Source organism: Enhydra lutris, unplaced genomic scaffold, assembly GCF_002288905.1.
Source record: "Enhydra lutris kenyoni isolate GAN:26980312 unplaced genomic scaffold, ASM228890v2 scaffoldscaffold60, whole genome shotgun sequence".
NCBI lineage: Eukaryota > Metazoa > Chordata > Mammalia > Carnivora > Mustelidae > Enhydra > Enhydra lutris.
The window spans coordinates 8,779,642-8,794,419 of NW_019154144.1; the positions used below are offsets into that span (position 1 = coordinate 8,779,642).

Here is a 14,778-nt window from a genome sequence, read left to right on the forward strand (position 1 = left end):
ATGGCTTAAATGTACAAGATATGTTCAGTGCTCCAAGTTGACTGGCTAAAATGTCAGACTTTTAAGTAAAATTTGCTAAATTATTTACCTACTACTGTATAGTCTTAAAAGACAGTAAAATAAAACTAGAGTAAGGTATGTTGAAGTACTTTTGGAGCAGAGTATCTTTAAAATGTAATCAGAGTGAAGTTGCTGGATTACTTGTATCTGTTGCTGCTGCTGTTGAAAGGCAGAGGAGAGCTGGAATCTCTGCTGAGGAAGGCTTTGCTCAGGTCTGTTCTCGGCAGAGCCAAGCTGAGACAACACTACAGAGAGGAGAAGGGGAAAGCAGGCCAGTCAAAAAGTTTGAAGGCTACCAGGGTTAGAAAAGGACAACACAGAAAATGAAATTATAGAAAAGTTATCAGTATGATTAATCTTAAGTTTCAAATCACAGACATTTGAGAATAAATTTAGTATAGTCTCCTGTTAGTTGAGGGTACCACTGATTATAGAACCTCCTGGATATGAAAGGGAAGGGAGTACCTGTGTGCCAAAGCACTATATCCCTTTCCCTGCATCACAATGAAATTTGATACTAGTGCTATTTTGTTGAGAAGGCTTTCTTGCAGAAACGTAAAATACAGTATGTTGTTTTAAAATCTAATCAATGAAGTAGGAAAGGAGTGGGAGAAGTCCAATCTACCATAATGATAAAACTGGTGGATAAGAGCTTTAAACAAAAGATGCTGCAATCAGTTTCAGTCTACATTACTAGCCAACAACGGTGCTGAACTGAGACTGCAATATTTTCTTTCTTTTCAAGTTGAGGGGTGGGGTGGGCAGAGTAATCAGTTTAACCCCCTCAATGTACAGATGAAAAAACCCCAGGTCAAGATGGTCTAAGTGACTCACTCAAAAGTAATTACCGACAGGTCTAGAGCTAGAAACGTTCTCATGATTTTTCAGCCTAGAATTTTTTCCACTAAAATATACAACAGCCATTTTAGGAGATTTATAACTTGGGTGGTAAAGGTTTATGATCACAAATTTCCATCTGGAAATTCACAAGCTCAAAATAGGGCATTATGTAAGATCCTGCTTATTCTAAATTCAGACACTGGGAGTTGCAGAGATAGGACAGTTAGCCCAGTGATAATTCAAAATGTTGACATGTTTGTTCACTCAATCCTCAAACTCTATCATAGCTTACTTATACATATGGCTTAGTAACTTAAATGTAAAGTTATAATTACTGTCATTGAGTGACAAGGTATCTTCATTAAAGGTAAATCTTTGGTTCACCATTTACTGCTAGAAGTGGTGAACAGTCATTTTAGTATAATCTCATTTTTTTAAACAAATGATAAAAGTGGCTTATAAAACTTATGCTGACCATTAAGTCTTGATTCATGTAATTTGCAAGCTACCAGAATGAGACCAAAGATTATGCAATCAAGAACAATGCAGTCTCAGTAACCCAGGAGAACTGAAGATTTAACAGTTTTGGTAGCTTCCTAGTAAGTTAGCTTCCTAGTAAGTTGGATAATTGTATAAAATTTTACCAACTGTAATGTGAGGAAACCCCAACTGCTATTAATATATGTAGGTAACAACACTTTTAATCAACTGTCATATTAACAAAAAAAACTGAGAGCACCATCAATCAACTTAACAGTTCATGCATTAAATAGAACCGTATTTTTTCCGCCATTACTGCTTGTAAGAGAAGGAAAAGAAATAATTAAAATATTCAGATCCCTATGTGATCAGTTATTTTTAGTAAATTCAACATATAAAGGTATAAAGATACCAACCAGCTGCCTGTGACTGCATGAAACTTCCTACTCCGGCAAGGTTAATAACAGCAGCATGCTGAGCAGATAAAGCCTGTTCTTGACTGGTTGAACCTTGTTCAGAACCCTGAATAAAAAAATAATACGTGCTTGTACAAAAAGAAAAACAATTTTGAGTTGGTGACATTTTTTTTCCCCCGATAAGGTGAAAAATACCAACATTAGGTCTTGTAAAAATAGTACCAAAGTGTTCACAGACTGGCAATTCACATAGTAAAGATGGTACAGTCACTTTCAAACTGACCTACATGTTCAACTCAATTCCTTTAAAAATCCCAACACGTTCTTTTTTTCTCTGTATCTATAGACAAGATAATTCTAAAATTTAGATGGAAAAAGAAAAAAAAAAGATCTAGAAAAGCAGTTTTGAAAAATAAAATGGGAGGAACCACACTGCCTGATTTTAAGACTTACTATATAGTCTATACTAATCAAGACAGTGTGGTACCAACACAGGGATAGATAGATAGATGGAAGAGAATAGAGAACACAGAGAGCCATGAAAATATTATCTTAACACAAAGGTGCAAAGGTAATTCAACTGACTAAGGATAGCTTTTTCAACAACTAGTGGTGTAGCAATTGGACAATGATCCCTTTCACCCTCTAACCTGAATCTTACACCTTATACAGAAATTAACTGGAATGAGATCACAGATGTAAATGAAAAGCCACAGAACTGTTAGAAAACAACAAGGAGAAAATCTCTGGGCCACAGGGCTAGGTGAGGCATTCTTAACACATAAGGCATGATAAACTGATAACTCAGACTTCATCAAAACTAAGAACTTTTGCTCTGAAAAAGACAACCTTTGCTACAACCTACAACTGTGACTGAAATAACATTTTAGTAAATAACATTAAGTCAAACATTTCAAAAGTTACAAGACATTTAACTTGAGAGGATTTACCTGGATATTGATTTTAAAAAGGAACAAAAGGACCTTAGCAGACATTCCTCCAAATAAGATACATGAACAACCAGCAAGTATATGAATGTTAAAAAACATTAATCATTAGGGAAACACAAATCACAATGAGCTATTACCTTACATTTATGAGGATGGTTAGTTACTATTAAAAAAGAGCCCCTGGAAAATAACAAGTGTCAAAACTTGTGAGGATATGGAGAAACAGAAACCCCTGTGCACTGCTGGGGAGAATGTACAGCAGTATAGTCATATGGAACAGTATGCAGGTCCCTCAAAAAATTAAAAATCCCACTCCTGGGTATTATCCAAAAGAACTGAAAAGCAGGGACTTAAAGAAAAAAAAAAAAAAAAAAAAAAAGGCAGGGACTTAGCTGTTTGTACACCCATGTTCACAGCAGCATCATTCCCCACAGCCAAAAGATGAAAGCAATCTAAATTGTCTATTTAAAGATGAATGAATAAACAAAATGTGGTATATACATACAATGGAATATTATTCAGCCTTTAAAAGTAAGGAAATTCTGACACACATCTACAATATGGAATAATATTGAGCACATTATGCTAAGTGAAGTAAAACAGTCACAGAAAGACAAATACTGTCTAGAGGAGTCAAATGCAGAGAAAACAGAAAGGAGAATGACAGCTGTCAGGGCTAGTAGGAGAGGGAAATAGGAAATTATTATTTAATGGGTACAGAGTTTCAATTTTGCAAGAGGAAAATGCTGTAGAGACTGGTCGCCTAACAATATGAATATACTTAACATGCATATTTAAAATGATGAAAATGGCAAATTATATATTACGTGTATTTTACTGAAGATGGCAAGTTATTACATGTATTTTACCATAATTTAAAAAAAAGTGGAAATCAATTTTATATCTAGGCAAGTAATCCTTCATGTGTTAAAGAATAATGAAAAATTGTTTTGAATGTGCCCTTCCTGAGAATCTACTAGAGGATGAGCTTAACCCAGCCAAGACTGAACTGGGGAATCTTTGTGAACTAAGAGAGACTCTGGGGGTGATGGGACCCAAGAATCAGTACTTTTAGTTCCCTAAGGATTCCAAAGTGTAGTGAGGGTTCACAAAAACTTGTAGTTCCTTCTCCTTTAATTTACTGCAATTCTTACTCAATTTTGTTCTGTTTAACAATATACAAATATTTATTTAAGTCTATCTTCCCTTTGCCCTAAGCTTCATAATATGGACATTTCTATTCCAACAGAGACAAAACACTGTAAACAGAAGGATGATTACTGGGCAAAAAATGTATGGGCTACAGGGGCAGAAAAATAATTTGAAATAGGTACCTAATAACTGACCACTGCTACTGATAATAAAAGCAGAACAAGAATTGTCTGTCTGAACTAAAACCATGTCAAATATGGTTGGAATTAAAAAAAAAAAAAAAAGTTACAATTCTGTAATATAAAGCAAATGGAGGGCTGGAAAGCACATACCTGCTCCCCGGGCTGTTGAGGACTAGAAGTTGTAGGTTGCTGAGGCTGCTGTGGTGTAAACTGAGAGAGCTGTTGTTGCTGCTGCTGCAGAGTGTTAAAAATGAGTGAACCACCTGGAAGCTTTAAAGAAGAACTAATTAGCTCATTTCACATTTTTTTTTTAAGTTTTTTTTTTTTTTTTTTTTTTTTAATTTCACAGAGAGAGACAGTGAGAGAGAGAATATAAGCAGGGTAGTGGGAGAGGGAGAAGCAGGCCTCCTGTGGAACAGGAAGCCTGATGTGGGGCTCGATCCCAGAACCCTGGGATCATGACCGGAGCTGAAGGCAGACGCTGAACCGACTGAGCCACCCAGGCACCCAAAACTTTATTTCATAAACACTTTCAGAAGATTCACTACGTATCAGGCATTCTTCTGTGGATTGAGGAAACAGGTGAACAAAAACCAAACCAAACCAATACCCCTGCCCTTTAAAAAAATGTATTTAAAAACAATTTTTAATCGCTATTACTTTAGACTCTCACACAGGTAAGTAATCTCAAACACCTATGATTTTGCTTAATAGTTAGCTATCCAAATATACATACTGCTTTTACTCTTCTTACACATCAATATAAAACAGCATTAAATGCATTACAAAGTATAAACAAGAAACTAGTAATATACATATTAAGAAAACTTCTCTAGTTTGTTCTAGCTTTACCAAAACCCACATATGCATGGATTTTTATATAACACAGTAAGGAATTCTAAAGCTGTAATGGAAGTACATTAAATAGCCATATTTTTAGTTTAGAGGTATTAACTTGCTTTGTCATTCTGTACCTAAACTGCTACAAAAAACCCCAAACAAAAAACCCAAATACTTTTTTAAAGCATCCAGAAAACTCCATGTTAAATATTAAAACTATGGTTTTCAAATGTGTTAGGAAGTAAATGGTCTTCCCTTTATTCTATAAGGGTTAAACCCTTATAGAGGGTTTATAGAGGGTTAAACCCTTACAGAATAAAGGGAAGACCATTTACTTCCTAATGCATTTAAGCTATAGTAATCTCCCTTCATGCATAGTTTTGCTTTCCCTGGTTTCAGTTACTACAGTCAAATGAAGTCCAGAAGCAGATGATCTTCCTGACATGGTCAGGTCAAGAGTAGCCTAACACTACATCACAACACCTATGTCATTCACCTCACTTCATCTCATCAACTAGGGATCTTATCATCTCACAGTACAAGAAGGGTAAGTATAGTACCCTGTACTTGAGAAACCGTATTTACATAACTTCTATTACAGTACACTTATTATCACTGTTCTATTTTATTACTGTTAATCTCTTACTATGTCTAATTTACAAATTAAACTTCACTGAAGGTATTGTGAAAAACAGAAATGACTGACTAGAGTCAGGAAGCTCAATGTCAGTTATAGGAAGATTGTCAATTACAGATCCCAACAAAAGAATCCTCAACAGGAAAAAAAATAATAAGTGACAGGCCCTGGCAGTGAAAGAGGTACACTGCATTTCCGACAAATCAGCCATCCCTATGAGAAGCTGTCATCAGCCTGAACTCTTGCTTTTCTCCAAAGCACTTCATTCAAAATAACCTTCTCCGCTTCCTCCTCCTCCATCATAAAATAACATTTCCCTCTTTCGTTTGTCGAACTTCCCTATGGTTTTGTTATAGCTTGTTTGGCCCAAAAAGCAATTCTCTGTTATTTCAAATAAAACCATTTTGCTGGTAAAATAACTGAGTTTTATTTTTAAGGTTAACAGTATGTATATAGAGGAAAAAACAGTATATACAGGGTTTTGGTTCTATCCATGTTTTAGGCATCTGCTGGGGGTCTTGAAAATGCATCTTCCTGGGATAATAGGGACTACTGTAGAAGCACTTCGAAGTCATTAAGAAGTCCAAGCAAATAAATACCCAACTACAGAACTCTTAGATCTGCATAGCCAAAAAAAAAAAAAAAAAGGTGTCCTCAAGTCACTATTTCTAAACCTCATTGTTAGGAAAATTTGGATTTAGCATAGGTCAACTGTTCCTTCCTCAGTCAGCTAAGATAATAAATGCAGCAAAATATAAGTAACTTAAATGTAGCCTTACTCCTTGTAATTAGTGCTATTAAGGAATTCCACTCCTTTCCAAGAGCAATATGCAAAGAAGCTGGCTAAATAAACCAGTATGATCTGTGGTCTGTTGATATTACAAGTGGACTGTTCTGCAATTACATTCCATAAATACAGACACTGTTTGCATTTTGTGTAAGAAATGTTTTTTTAAGTTTTGGCTTGAAATATACTTCCTGATTTGTTATTCCTAAAAACCAGGTTGGGTTGATTTGTCTGGTACTGTTCTTTTTTTAAATTTTACTTATTTGACAGAGGGAGAGAGTATGCACACAAGCAGGAGGAGCAGCAGGCAGAGGGGAAGGGAAAAGCAGGTTCCCTGCTGAGCAGGTCTGACATGGGGCTAGATCTCTGGACGCTGGAATCATAGCCTGAGCCTAAGACAGATGCTTAACTGACTGAGCTATTCAGGTGCTCCTGTCTGATACTGTTATATCCTAATAATCCAAAGCTCTGCCATTTTGTGTCCAGACATTCATGTCTACCTTTTCTAAAAGTTCTCTGTAGACAGTCCCATCCATTTTCCAATGTGGTAGCTTTATACTGGAACTCATCCTTAAATTAAAGGACCTAGCATAACGCCCAGAATATTTTAAGTTCACAACGTGTACTAATAAATTCTCCATTTTCAATCTCTTTTTATATGCTGACACTGCTAACATGTAAGTATGCCTCATCATTAGACACAGACTGTAATTTGACAAACATTTTATGAGTGACTGTTAGGTGCCTGGAATAGTGCTATGAAATCATATTCTGCTTTGGAAAAGAACACTTACCTATTTTCAAAATCTTTCTATAAGCCAACAGTAATACGTATAATACATACATAAAATGCCTACTGAAAGAGGAATTATTTTCTAAGTATATCTATTACTTCTATTGTAGGCAAGTGTAGTCCTTGGTAGTTGTTAATTCTCCCCACTGAACAGCTAGTGCTTGATTAGGCAGGGTGCTAGAGCCAATGAGTGTGGTATGCAGGATACAGATTCTTTCTCTTTGTCCACTTTCCTCATGATCATACAAAGAAAGCAATAATTAACCACACCCTTGGAAGACTTCAACCAGACTTCAACATTTCAAATGCTTATATGATCATATATACACCATTAAAAAAAGATATCAAGCATAAAAACTTCAATCAAAAGCAGTATATCACATTTACCTGGAGTAGATTTAAGGGCCTGAGATTTGAAGTATTTTTTAAACCAAATGGAACACCTGTTAAATAAAACTCATGGTTACAAGAGAGAATTAAAATGTTATTACACTTCAAAATATTTTATACTTTAGTATCTATAAATTCGTTTTAAGTACTTTCTACATAGATGCAGTTATTTTTTCTATACTTTTAGAAAAAAAGCAAAAAAAATCATCAATACCTATTAACACTAAGATCTTATTCAAAGATATGGAGCACCAGATACACATTTTATAAGCATAACTCAAAGATACTGTGGGTACCATTCCAGACCACCGCAATAAACTAAGTATTGCAATAAAGCAAGTCAAATAAATTTTCTGATTTCAGAGTGAATATATTATGTTTATACTATACAGCATTCTATTAAATGTGCAACAGCATTATGTCTGAAAACACAATGTACAAACCTTAATTAAAATATTTTGTTAAAAAATACATGAACTGAATTTTCAATGTGTCACAATCACTCAACACAGAGGACTATGAAAAATGAATAATGAAAAAATCAGAAATACTGCAAGAATTACCAAAATGTGATACAGAGATAATGAAAGGAGGAAAAGCTACTGCAAAACTGTCAATCAAGAACCTTGCTTGATGCAGGATTGCTACAAACCTTCAATTTGTAGAAGAACATGCACTATCTTCAAAGTGCAATAAAGCTTCTATTCTATTATTTCAGAAATGATTATCTCTTTTACCACTATTTTGACTGTGGCTAGAGAAAGTAATCAGGAAGTATGCAGACACCATGTATATAATAAAACTGACACTTGTGCAAATATATTTCAGGTATGGACATCTATTTAAATTTCTCAGTGCTAAGTAGTATATACAATAATAATCCCATCTCTGAGAACCCATGTGCTGTTTGCTATTTTTTCAAGTACTAATAGTAATAATAATAATGTTAACACTGAGTTTTGTCAAAACTGATCAGGAAACAATGCTGTTATTTCTGAACTTATCCCCAAAATCTGTGATGCAACATAGAGCACATAAAGCAGGGACTGGCCTTGTGGGCCACACATGGCCTCTGTGGCATGTTCTTCCTCTCCACTGTTTTTTTTTTTAATTTATTATTTTATTTTTTTAAAAGATTTTATTTATTTATTTGACAGACAGGTATCACAAGTAGGCAGAGAGAGAGGGGGGGGGCGGGAAGCAGGCTCCCTGCTGAGCAGAGAGCCCGATGTGGGGCTCGATCGCAAGACCCTGGGATCATGACTGGAGCCGCAGGCAGAGGCTTTAACCCACTAAGCCACCCAGGCGCCCATCTTTTTTTTTTTTTTTTTTTTTAAAGGAAACCTTTAAACATATAACCATTCACGTAGTTTGCAGACCATGGTTTCAAAGTATGTGCATATTTTGCCAACAAAATATACCAATTTGAGCACTAATTAAAATGTATTTAGTCCTCTCAGCAGGTAATTGCATTATAAAAAGATAAAAGGCAGAACATTCACAAGTTATGGTATCAAAGCCTTGTAATAAGAAACTGAAGAAGCATATCACATTAAAATATTACAGTATTGATATACCCCCCATCAGGAAAAATTCTCATGAAAAGATATGACATAACTTCCTTCCTTTATTTATTTATTTTTAAAGACTTTATTTGAGGGAGAGACAGAGAGAGAACAAGGTGGAGGAGGGGGAGAGGGAGAGGCAGATTCCCCACTGAGCAGGGAGGATCCCAGGACCCTCAGATCATGACCTGAGCCGAAGGCAGACACTTAACCTACTGAGCCATGCAGGCACCCCCATAATTCTTTTAAAAATTAATGTCATCTATCAAATGCTTATTGCTTATCAAAGTCACTTTCAAATCACTTAACTAACATCTCCTAAGTGCCGTCTGAAGTTAGATATTTTTATTCCCATTTTAGAACAAATGAAACTGAGGTCAAGGGAGAAATATTATGTGACTTCTTTTAGGCCCCACAGTGACCATCTGCAGCCACATGTAACTAATTGGTAGAAGTAAATATAAGCATCCTAAATTCAACACATGATTCCATTTCGAGAGTTTCTGCCACTAACATTTATGAACATTAAAATGAGATCACAGCAATATGTTACCTGTATAAATTATACTCTTTGGGTTTGACTTCTTATAACTCAGAAATTTTTTGATAAATTTTTCTTGTCAAGTTTGCTTTTCCCTATGTTTTTTTCTCAACAGTTTAAGAAATTGGATTATTCCAAGATATTACAAAACATTATTTTAAACAGCATTAAAAAATAGCATAAATTGTTAGAACTGTTTTCCAGTACACCTAACAGTAATTTCTATTGCACTAAAACTATTACAGTAAATTTTTTTGAATGCTTATTACATCTCAGGCAGTTTAAAGTACATGATCTGTATTTACTCATTCAACCTTCACCACTATGAGGCAAAGCATTATTCTCCCTCATTTTATTAACAAGGAAAGTGAGGTGACTTTCCTGTGATTATTCAGTAGTTATACAACCACGATTCAATCTTAAGCAGTCTGGTTCCAGAGCCCAGGCTTTTTATTGCCATTCTGTCTCCTCTTTCACACAACCTGTGTTTCCAAAATGTATTTCTTTTACCTGGAATTGGAGGACTACACTGACAGTAAGGCTATCAAAATTAATTTATTATTTTGGAAGGCAGATATAAGTTGCAGAAACTTACCAAGTTTCTTCATAAAATTGCTAAATGGTTTTTAAGTACCAGAACTTCAAGGGCTTTTTAAATGAAATACCTAGGACATAATGCTTCAAGAAATAAGAATGTTAAGTGTACATAATATGCTTAAAATGACATTTTTATATTAGCATGTACTTTAATTTTTTAGAGATTATTATTTCCAATATTCTGACCTGCTTGAGAAGCTGCCTGCATTGCACCGGGCAATGCATTTGGTAGGAGACCGCCTGAGGGGAGAAGGCCACTCAGGTTTATTCCTGCAGGAGTTATGGCACCAGTGTTACAGCCCAGCATAGGGTTTGAACCACTCATCAAAGCCTGAGCTCCACTGCGGGAGAATAAGACAAAGCATTAAAACTTGCACTATGAGAGAAAATTTCAGTCACATATTAATTCCCTGGATTAAAAAACAAACTACTAAACATACGTAATTAAGTATTTCAGTTTTAAATCAGTTTTGGGGGCTCTGTTTCATTTTTATGCTGGATAGTAAGATTATCTAAAATTAATTACTGTATATTTATCAAGGTTTAAAATATAATTTGAAAAAGAGTAAAAGCATTAATCAAGGGATTAAAAGATGGTAACACTGAGGATAAACAAGAAAATCTATAATGCTGTCAATGTGAAATAGTATCAGGTTAATGCATATAATACATACGGTACCTAAAATTAAAACATAAATTAAAAGATATTTGTTGAGATAGTTTCTATCCATATCTAAACTATTTTTCAGTTTCAGAAATATGCAATTTATTAATTTCACAAGTAAGAATTTATTTGAGAATATCTTAAAACACACACACACACAAAACAAACAACCAAAATCAGGGCATCAATGCAAACTTACCAAACAGAGCCCACAACATTGATGAAGTTAAGTCCAGCAGAGTTTGCCATGACCTGGGTGGCCGTGGTTCCTGTAGTTATGGATGTTACCATGGTGGAAAGAGGAATGGTCGTTACAGGCATTGCCTGGCTCAGAGACCTTTGCTGCTGAGCAAATTGAGTTAACAAAGTGGGCTGAGGGGTGAAGCCTGAATCTTGGGGAGTAGGGGTGGCTGAAGGGGTAATAGGAGTTGAGCTCTGAGCATCAGGAGGGTGTGGGGTCGATGAAGGGGTTGGTGTAGGAGTAGATGGCTTAGGAGTTCCAGATCCTGCTCATTGAGAAAAATAAAAATTGCTAGTTTGTTATAAATGGCCAGTCCTTTTTAAAATAAGGTTAATGGAATCTTACTTAGCACTGACAATTTGTTCCAGTTTTTTTTTTAAGCAGTTAACTGCAAGTGTTAATTTCTACACATGATACATGAGTGTTGCTACACTCAATTACAATTAAGGATGCAGTATATCACCTAAAAATTCCATCAGATATGCTATTACAGTAACAGTAAAAATATACATTTGTATACTACCACAATACCCATTTAAAAGTTAATTTCCTACATGCTACCTTTGGCCTAAAAAGTTTAAGAGGAATTCAAATTAATTTTCGTTATTTACGATTTCACTAATTTAGAACTTCATTTAAAAATATTGCTTATTTTCTCTAACAGTCTGAGATAAACTCTGAACATAGTTAATAAATTACATATGGTTAACAATCATATTTGGCACCTAAATGTACATGTTTAATTCCTAACACATCAAGTTTATCCTGACAAACAAATTTACAAAACACAATAATAAAGCAAATATTTGATAGATAATACTGCATCTTTAACAGTAACTGTGTACTTCTGTTTAAATGTAAGAATGTATAGAAAATCTGTTGTGAATGAAGTATGCACAGTTTATCAACTTTTTAAAAAAAAACAAAAACAAAAAACAAAAAAATAAAACCAAAAGCTCTTGAGGTGTTTTCTTTTTTAGCTTTCATGTCCTGCAGAAAGAAAGGAAAGAAATGTGAATGTCCAGAAGCTGTCACTCAACCCTTACTTAAAGTAACAACTGTGTGCAGTAGATTAACATAATCCATACCCACAACATAAGAAGTGTGAATAAGACTTCCAGGAAATTTATAAATTTTTCTTTGTGCAAAACAAGAAGGCAGAAAAATTACACCTTTTGAGCTATCAAGATGAAGATGTTTATATCTAAGGCAAAGACCACCCTATCACTGTGCAGTGTACTAAAACTTTCAGCACACTTTAGTTATCTATAAAAAAATCTAAAAAACTGGAATGCTTTTTTGCAAATTGATACCTAAATATCTCAGAAAACTCTAATTTGAAGAAATTCTTCCAAATGAATGCTAGAATTCTTGCATAAGCTTTCTTGATGTTAAAAAAAATATTCAGTAGTAAAAATTACATTTTAATATTTTCAGAATAATGCCTTATGATTATTACCACATTTTAGTAACTGGTTACAATTTTTAAGAGTGTAGGAGTGTTTTTGAAAGATCGGCTTTCAGTTTATTTTATCACCACCTTGGAATTAGTTGGTTTCTTACATATATACAAAGATAGGACTGCAGCAATAGCTCTTATGACATTTTTTTTCTTATCAGCTACATAGTTTACATAAAATGTAACATGATCCCTAGTGAACACTGGAATAAAAAATATTTTGGAATCTTATTGCCACATTTAACAAGATTATTTAAGGAGATGTGTAGGTTGTAAATCTATAAGGTATACACACAGTGCATACACAGATACAGAAAAACAAATACAATTACAATAAACACATAATACATACAATTAACAAGAGATTCCCCTGAAGCTTCTCAAAAGTTATACATTTTGGGTACATAGTACATTCAGATTTCAGTATTTCACTGGTCAAAAAAAAAATAGCTGTTTTAAGAAACACTAATGCAAAAAGCTAATGAAGAGCTAATGAAGAATTTAAGTTATAACTCACTTTGTGATGAGCTGGCAGGTGACAGGGCAGCTGGAGAAAGCATGCTAACTTGATTGAGATCCACAGATGACTTCCGAGAAAGACTTGGTGGCTTGGAAGCAGGTGGTGGAGTTGGAGATTTAAGAAAGCTGCTGGCCTGCTGTGGTGTAAAATAGTTACCTAGAAGAATATAAAAATTATTTCCTACACTTATAATTCAAAATTCTGTGAATTAAGTAAGCCATAATATTTGTATAGTTTTAAAAAGATTATGACTATACCATGTGTTTTACTCCAAATGACAGAAACCCAAGTGTAATACCTGAAGAACTATTTCCTGAGCTTGAGGGAAGTTTGATGGGTGGAGGTCGATGTTTTACTCCCTTTCCCAATACTGAAGACTGAACTGACACAGTCTCCGGTTGCTAAGAAACAGAGACATTAAACATGCTTATTAAAATTAAGCTCAAATTAGAAACTCGTAAATTAATACCACTATAGCGTCTAGATGAGAACACGGACTTTAAAACTCTGAAAAGTACTCTTAGTGTTATAGGCTGGATGTTACAGATGTTACAAAAAATACATAATTTCACCTAAGAAGATTCATGACATTATAGTATATATAAAGTATGAAGGAAAGATTTCTAAGTAACAAGGTGGGGAGAAAGTTTGACAGAGAAGAGCAGAAAGGTAAACTGAAGGCAAAGCTTCCACTCTTAAATCTTTCCAGGGAAAAGAGTAAACTGTTGAAGCCAGGTGATTAGTATACACAGGTGTTCATTATACTTTTCTCTCTACCTTTGTGTATATTTGAAAGTTTCCATTACAGAAAGTTAAATATTAAACAATACCCCCATCCCTCAAAAAAACAGTCTTTAACATTTCTTAGATTCCTTAAGAAACAATTAGGCAAAAAAAAGTAATCAAACACACTTCTGTTTCTTTTCCTGGAGAAAGCTGACTCAAGCTGGCTGAGCCACTGGAGCTGTGTGACATTTTGACTGGACATTTGGCTTCATTCTGGACCAATTCCTGGTACTGATTGACTACCCTAGAATATTAGGAATAAGTGAGTAAGGATTAGGTAACAGTTCTAAACATAAATTTATAGAAAATAAATAATAACAGTTAATAAAAGAATTTCCATGAAAATTAACACAAAAATTCAAACTAAATAATTTAGGTTCATGCCAAAAATACATTCTTCTAATCTTTTCAATGACAAGCTAATGCTCAAAACATTTTGCTAATAAACAATCTAAAGATAAACATAAAGTATCTTCCTTTTAATACAGAAATTACAGGGATTATTTAACCAAGAAGCAGCCGAAGAAATTACCCACTGACTTTCACTTACATTCTGATTAAAGTACTACTTAGAGATTGTCTTCCTTAGCTACCATAGATGTATCTATGCTTTATTTAAAATACACTGTATTTTAAACATTATTCTTGTGTTATATTCTCAAATCTATAAAAAACACTAGTAATATTTAAAGTATAACTAAAATCAAAGTTTTGACTCTTAGTGGAGTTCTCTCTATCCTATAAAAGCGAAGTTTTACATATTCATCCCGATTAAAGATAAAAACACAAGTATTTTTACCTCTCAGCATCAGTCTTTGATCCAATAATAAACCTGAAATATTTAAAAGAGAGAAAAGTATTATGTTAAGAGTTGTCTT

At 34.3% G+C, this 14,778-nt stretch overlaps 1 protein-coding gene across 11 annotated transcripts in view; it reads right to left on the bottom strand.

Annotated features, from left to right (window-relative positions):
* Positions 1–14,778, bottom strand: part of LOC111158564 (SPT20 homolog, SAGA complex component) — a 40,251-nt gene that overhangs the window by 1,066 nt on the left and 24,407 nt on the right. For 4 of the 11 annotated variants that reach the window (XM_022520674.1, XM_022520670.1, XM_022520671.1 and 1 more), the window contains 10 exons: positions 14,700–14,732; positions 14,027–14,144; positions 13,413–13,515; positions 13,112–13,270; positions 11,094–11,400; positions 10,417–10,571; positions 7,525–7,580; positions 4,231–4,350; positions 1,797–1,902; positions 202–305 (listed from right to left, as the gene is read on the bottom strand). In XM_022520674.1, the coding sequence (XP_022376382.1) occupies positions 202–305; positions 1,797–1,902; positions 4,231–4,350; positions 7,525–7,580; positions 10,417–10,571; positions 11,094–11,400; positions 13,112–13,270; positions 13,413–13,515; positions 14,027–14,144; positions 14,700–14,732 (1,261 nt within the window). The remainder of the gene's footprint in view (positions 1–201; positions 306–1,796; positions 1,903–4,230; positions 4,351–7,524; positions 7,581–10,416; positions 10,572–11,093; positions 11,401–13,111; positions 13,271–13,412; positions 13,516–14,026; positions 14,145–14,699; positions 14,733–14,778) is intronic. The other 7 variants (XM_022520678.1, XM_022520680.1, XM_022520677.1 and 4 more) reach the window with 3 other exon arrangements.